The 5,242-nt window shown below is 56.6% G+C and overlaps 2 protein-coding genes across 2 annotated transcripts in view; both read left to right on the top strand.

Annotated features, from left to right (window-relative positions):
- Positions 1 to 818, top strand: part of MERTK (MER proto-oncogene, tyrosine kinase) — a 22,069-nt gene extending 21,251 nt beyond the window's left edge. Inside the window, exon 21 of the mRNA XM_019474423.1 lies at positions 813 to 818. Coding sequence (XP_019329968.1) covers positions 813 to 818 — 6 coding nt within the window. The remainder of the gene's footprint in view (positions 1 to 812) is intronic.
- A 315-nt stretch (positions 819 to 1,133) lies between these two features.
- Positions 1,134 to 4,809, top strand: FBLN7 (fibulin 7). Its single transcript, XM_019474422.1, has 5 exons — positions 1,134 to 1,269; positions 1,813 to 1,983; positions 2,482 to 2,538; positions 4,021 to 4,159; positions 4,327 to 4,809. The coding sequence occupies exons 1-5, from the start codon at positions 1,149 to 1,151 to the stop codon at positions 4,685 to 4,687; spliced, it is 849 nt and encodes a 282-aa protein (XP_019329967.1). The 5' UTR covers positions 1,134 to 1,148; the 3' UTR covers positions 4,688 to 4,809.
- Positions 4,810 to 5,242: the final 433 nt, after the last annotated feature.

Raw genomic sequence — 5,242 nt, 5'->3', positions numbered from 1 at the left:
TTTTCCTCCTTACCCCGCACCTGAAGTCACTACCGAGTACACCGGGGGCGAAGAATCCTCCCGGTTTTACGGGAGAGCCGGGGTTTGCTACGCTTCAGCATCCCGCGGGGAGCTCACGCTGGCTCTTGAAGTTAAAACCAGCCCTAACAAAGAGCTGTTTATTAAAGCGAGCTACATGCCAGGCATCTATTTGCTTTTGCCTCCCTCCCTCTCGGCGCGGGGCACCCCAGAGCTGCAGGCACAGACCGGCTCATCCCCACCGGCAGCCCATGACCCCCCAAAACTGCACCAAGGGAAGCAGAGGACAGCACGCCGCTTGGGCTGGCTTTTATTTCTTCTTCGTAAACCCTCGGTAGCTGTTTGGAAAGGAGTATAATTTCAACCCTGCACAGCGTGGCTGGGGGGGGAAAGAAATCCCTTAGGCCAGGTGGGCCGGTGCCCAGCAGCTCCGCTCGCTTTCCCGGAGCTCATTTGCCCCCGGCCTCATGCCACCCAGACCAGACCCCATGTGTGCTCTGCCCCCCCATGCGCTCCGCGAACCTCTGAGCTCTAAAACTGGCTTGGCTTTGCTCAGCTCTTGCTCTTTTTCTTCGGTTTTAAGTCAATTCCGCAGGAAACCTATAATAATGATGCCCGTCTCCTGCATGAGTCAGTCCCGTGGTAGCGATCAGTTTGCAGGCAGGAGTCCCACCAGTGTTCCTGGCCCCAGCAGAACTCACAAGACAGCTGTTTTCCTCTGATTTTGTAATGTGGAAGTGGGACAGGGCTCTAGCTCCAGCAGGATGAAACATGAGTTATGGCATCTCTCCCAGGGCTAACAAAGTGATTACAGCCCTGCTTGTAGCGCTGCGTTACCCGTTTAGATGTAGAGCATGCCTGAGCTAAGGACTTCTTGCACGGGCTGGAACAACTCCTGCATCTGGGTAAACGGGGGGAAAAAATATAAAATCAGAGATCTCGGGGGATCTTCGATGCTGCAGAGCTCCTGCACGAGCATCCCCCCGCAGCCGGGGCAGGCTGCGTCCAGCAGGTTGGGTGCCGGGTGGCGCGGCAGCATGGGGGCCGGAGCGATGTCCCCTCGCTGAGCAGCCGCCCCGTCCCCGCAGAGCTGCCTCAGCAGGCAGCAGCTCCTGGCCGCCATCCGGCAGATGCAGCAGCTGCTGAAGGGGCAGGAGACGCGCTTCACCGAGGGCCTCCGCGTGATGAAGAGCCGGCTGAGCACCCTGCACGCCTCCCTGGCGCCCAAAGCCGCCCCCGAGCCGCCGGCCGGTGAGTCCTCCCTGGGCCCCACCGGTTGCTTTTATGGCCTCAGAGGATGCTGGGGCGGGCAGGTCAGGATGCTGAGGGCTGTGACGGGTGGAGGTTTGGGCATCTCCACAGGTGGGGATACCTGTTCCCATGTTGGCAATTTGTGAGTGTGAATTCAAGCACTTCTCCAGCCTGGTGAGACGTGGGGAGGCTCAAAAGCCCTTAGCTGCAAAGCAGAGAGCTCCCGGCAAAGCACTGGAGGCGCGTGGGCTGGAAAACCGTGTCTCCAGCAAAAGAGCCGCAGTCCTGTGCTGGGACCATGAGAGAGGTGGCAAAAATGCCACCAACCCCCTTGCCAGTGACGCTCAGCCCCACTGCGGGGCTGGATGTTACCGATTAACCTCAGCAGGCCAATATTCGAGGAAAATAACAGTTAAAGAGGAGTTCTTGGTGGAACTGGGTGAACCGTGGTAGAGTTGGGGACAGGAAAGGTAAGTCAGTGCTCCCCCAAAGCACCCGCCTGAATACTGACACCCCCCCCCGCTCCCCGCGGTGCTCTTGCAGCCTCCTGCCCTGCCCTGCAAGCCCCCGCGGACGGGAGGAAGTTTGGCACCAAGTATTTGGCGGAGCACGAGGTTCACTTCACCTGCGACCCGGGCTTCCAGCTCCTGGGCTCCAGCACGCGGACGTGCCAGGCCAACGGCAGCTGGACCGGGCAGGAGCCCCGCTGCGTAGGTACTGCTCTGGGCTGCCTACGGGCGGGCTGCCGGGCAGGCGGCCGCCGTCGTAGGGCTGCTTCGTGCCCGTGGAAGAGTGGGATGCAATTTGGGTTTATTTAAACATGGGGGATTATTGGGGTTCACCAAACAGGGAGGTATCGCAGCTGTCCCCGAGTCCCAGCTAGCCAACATCCCATGGATGCTGCAGCTCCTGCGGCCGGTGATTTGGGGTTTCTCATCCTCAAGGAAGGCTGGAAATCACAGCTGGAGCCTCACCGGCAGCTCAGCAGCAGAGATGAGGGGAAAAGGCATCGGTGCTACGATGGCTCCCTGCGTCGTAGCAAACCTTTGTGCCAGGGCAGCGCCGCAGCATCGGAAACGGCCGGTGTCTGAGTTCGGCAAAATAAATGGTTATGATGTGCTGTGGGGTACCAAAGCGGCCCGGTGCGTGCGGCGTTCCTGTGGCTTGCTTCCCAAAATAAAATAAAATGAAACGTGCCTGCTTTTTTTGCAGAGATCAGCGAGTGCTCGAGCAGCCCCTGCCAGAACGGCGGGACGTGCCTTGTACTTTGCAATAAGTCAGTTGCTGTCCAAATATATTAGAAAAAACAAAGCATTTCTTTCCCTTGAAGGTTCGAGTTCTTAGGCAGAAAACAGACCTGTTTTTTCCAAGACTCTAGGAGGACAGCAGCTCCTTACTCTCTTAGTCTAATCTGTTTTATCTGCTGGTGAGACACTATGTATATTTATATACTGAGCAACTGGAGTACATCAGTTTCCATTCTTATCGAACACAAATATTTACCACAGGCCTGATCCAAGGTCTACTGAGATCCGTGGTACTCTTAAAAAGTGTAACTTAACTAGAGCAAACTCCTAATTTTTTTCCAATTTAATTTTAGTTGGGTTATAGGATATTTTCTTAGCAACTAAGTATTTTTTTAAATAGAGGAAAAAACCGAACACATTACTTCTTTGCTTTAGTCACCAACTCAGTTGTACAGATTCCCTAATAGGCTTTTTCAGCTGTAGTTCCTGTCAGTGAGGAAACTGTGAAATGTTTTGACATTAATTGTCAGTGAGGAATTGAAACACAGAAGTCAATGAGCAATTAACATTATTAAACTTTAATGGACACATTCCATATAAAAATAGCACATGTAGCATAGCAATTGACAGATTTCTGTTTATCTCTGGACATCTCCAAGGGCAATGTCATACTTAATGTAAAGAGGGCAAGAAGAGAGGCGGGGGGGGGGGGGGGGTGGGGAGGAGAGTGATGGAGGTTCAGGCGCTGGCAAACACGTGCGATGCTTTGGGGCTACGGGAGCCCCGCTGCGGTGGTGGGGCTGTCGGTCCCCTGTGAGCGGGATGGCCCCGAGAAGAAACGCAAATAGCGTTAAAAAGCAAGAATTAGACGGCGAGGGGTCAGCTCGGAGGCCGGCAGCTTCTCCTCCTAAAACAGGGGAGTCGGGGTGTGGGCTGAGAGCAAAGCAAAGCGGCAGCAGGTAGGGATAGGGATGGTGGGTGGGTGGCCAGAACTGCTCGCATGAAAGTCTCCTCCTGAAAAACAGGGATTTTTTTTGTGTTACAAAGTGTTGATTAATGCAGCTCGTGCTGAAAAAGCTCACGCTTTCTCCTTTTCCCCCCCGTTTCTGCACGTTTCGATAGCATCTTGCTAATGCTCCCAGCAAATACCTGCATTCAAAGCTCCTGATTTCATCGCCAGGTATCTTGGTGGTTACCTAGGAGTTCAGTAAATAAAAAGAGATGGTGTTTTCAAACAACTTAGCAGAAAGTTAGGAAAATAAGCTGCTCTCCTGCTGTGAGAGTGCTGCCGTTAACCCTTGCTGGCCCAGGGCAGAGCTCGGGGAGAGGAGAGCAGGCACGGAGTGGGATTTCAGGCGATTTAGGTGTTTTCAGCCATACTCTCGTACTTTTTTGATCACCATTTCAAGGTGCTTTTGCCTATTTTCCGCCAAAAGGAACCCCTCAATGGGGTCGGTTTGAGGTCTCCGGTGAGCTTGACCCGCTGCCCGCCCCTGTTTTGCAGACATCGACGAGTGCGCCCTGTCACAGGATAACTGCACGAGGGGGACCACCTGCATCAACACGGGGGGGGGCTTCCAGTGCGTCAGCCCCCAGTGCCCCCAGCCCGCCGGCAACGTCACCTACGTCAAAACATCACCCTTGTAAGTGCGGCGGGGCGCAAGGCCTGTCCCTGCTTCGTTTTTTTGGGTGCTGGGTCCCAAAACCACCTGCACAGCATCCACATGGATCCAATGCCACCGAGGTGGGGGACACGGGCCCCGCATCCCTGGGGTCCCCTGAAAACCTCCCCCGCCTTTTGCCTTTGCAGCCAGTGCGAGCGCAACCCCTGCCCGATGGAGAGCCGGTCGTGCCACCAAGCACCCAAAACCATCTCCTTCCACTACCTTCCCCGGCGGCCGGCGGCGGCGCCCGGACGGCCGACAGCCTGCGCTTCGGCATCGTGGGCGGCAGCAACCGCGGCCACTTCGGATGCAGCGGGCGGCAGCAACCGCGGCCACTTCGTGATGCAGCGGTCGGACCGGCAGACCGGGGAGCTCATCCTGGTGCAGAGCCTCAAGGGTCCCCAGACCATCCAGGTGGACGTGGACATGTCCGAGTACCTGGACCGTGTCTTCCAGGCCAAGCACGTGTCCAAAATCACCGTCTTCGTCTCCGCCTATGAGTTTTAGGGGAGGCGGCAGCCGGGGCGGCTTCCCTGACGGCGATGGTCCCCGCTCAGCACCCTCCACCCGAAAGCGCTAGCCCTGGAGGCAGGCGTGTAATGGGAGCTCCAGGTGACATCCCACGCCGAAGCCTCTCTGCAGCCAACCATCCTCCCCTCTGCGTCAAGGTTTTTCTGCCCAGGCGGCTTTTACACCCACCTGTGTGGGGGAAAAAAAAGCAAACGAGGCGCAAAAGAAATGAGGTGCAGGGGATACCTGCTCGCCGGGGCGCGGGAGCAGAGCATCGTCCTCACCCGACGATGTCCCGCAGCCTCGGCGCCTCCACAGCGCAGAAAACAGCGGATAGAAACCACGGCCCTCATCCCCTTTTCAATTCCTTTTTTTTTTCTTTAGGAAAGAAGTTAAACTGGTGCATGCAGGAGGAGGGCGGCTCATAGCGGCTACCGCTCTCCTCCCCGCTGGCCCGGGCTTGCTTGCACTGATCCCAGCCCTGCGCAAGCGTGCCTCCGCTCCCCTTGGGATGCCGAGAAAACCCACGGCAGCCCACGGGGAGGGGGCTGG

This window comes from Aptenodytes forsteri, unplaced genomic scaffold (genome assembly GCF_000699145.1).
Source record: "Aptenodytes forsteri isolate BGI_AS27 unplaced genomic scaffold, ASM69914v1 Scaffold185, whole genome shotgun sequence".
NCBI lineage: Eukaryota > Metazoa > Chordata > Aves > Sphenisciformes > Spheniscidae > Aptenodytes > Aptenodytes forsteri.
Note: the sequence above shows the minus strand (reverse complement) of the source record. Positions and strands in the feature narration are given on the sequence as shown.

Bases quoted from the DNA above. Each gene is read 5' to 3' on its own strand.
- FBLN7 (XM_019474422.1), top strand. From the start codon at position 1,149: ATGCAGCAGCTGCTGAAGGGGCAGGAGACGCGCTTCACCGAGGGCCTC. The intron at 1,270-1,812 runs GTGAGTCCTCCC...GTGCTCTTGCAG, and splicing joins CGCCCCCGAGCCGCCGGCCG to CCTCCTGCCCTGCCCTGCAA. The intron at 4,160-4,326 runs GTAAGTGCGGCG...TTGCCTTTGCAG, and splicing joins TACGTCAAAACATCACCCTT to CCAGTGCGAGCGCAACCCCT.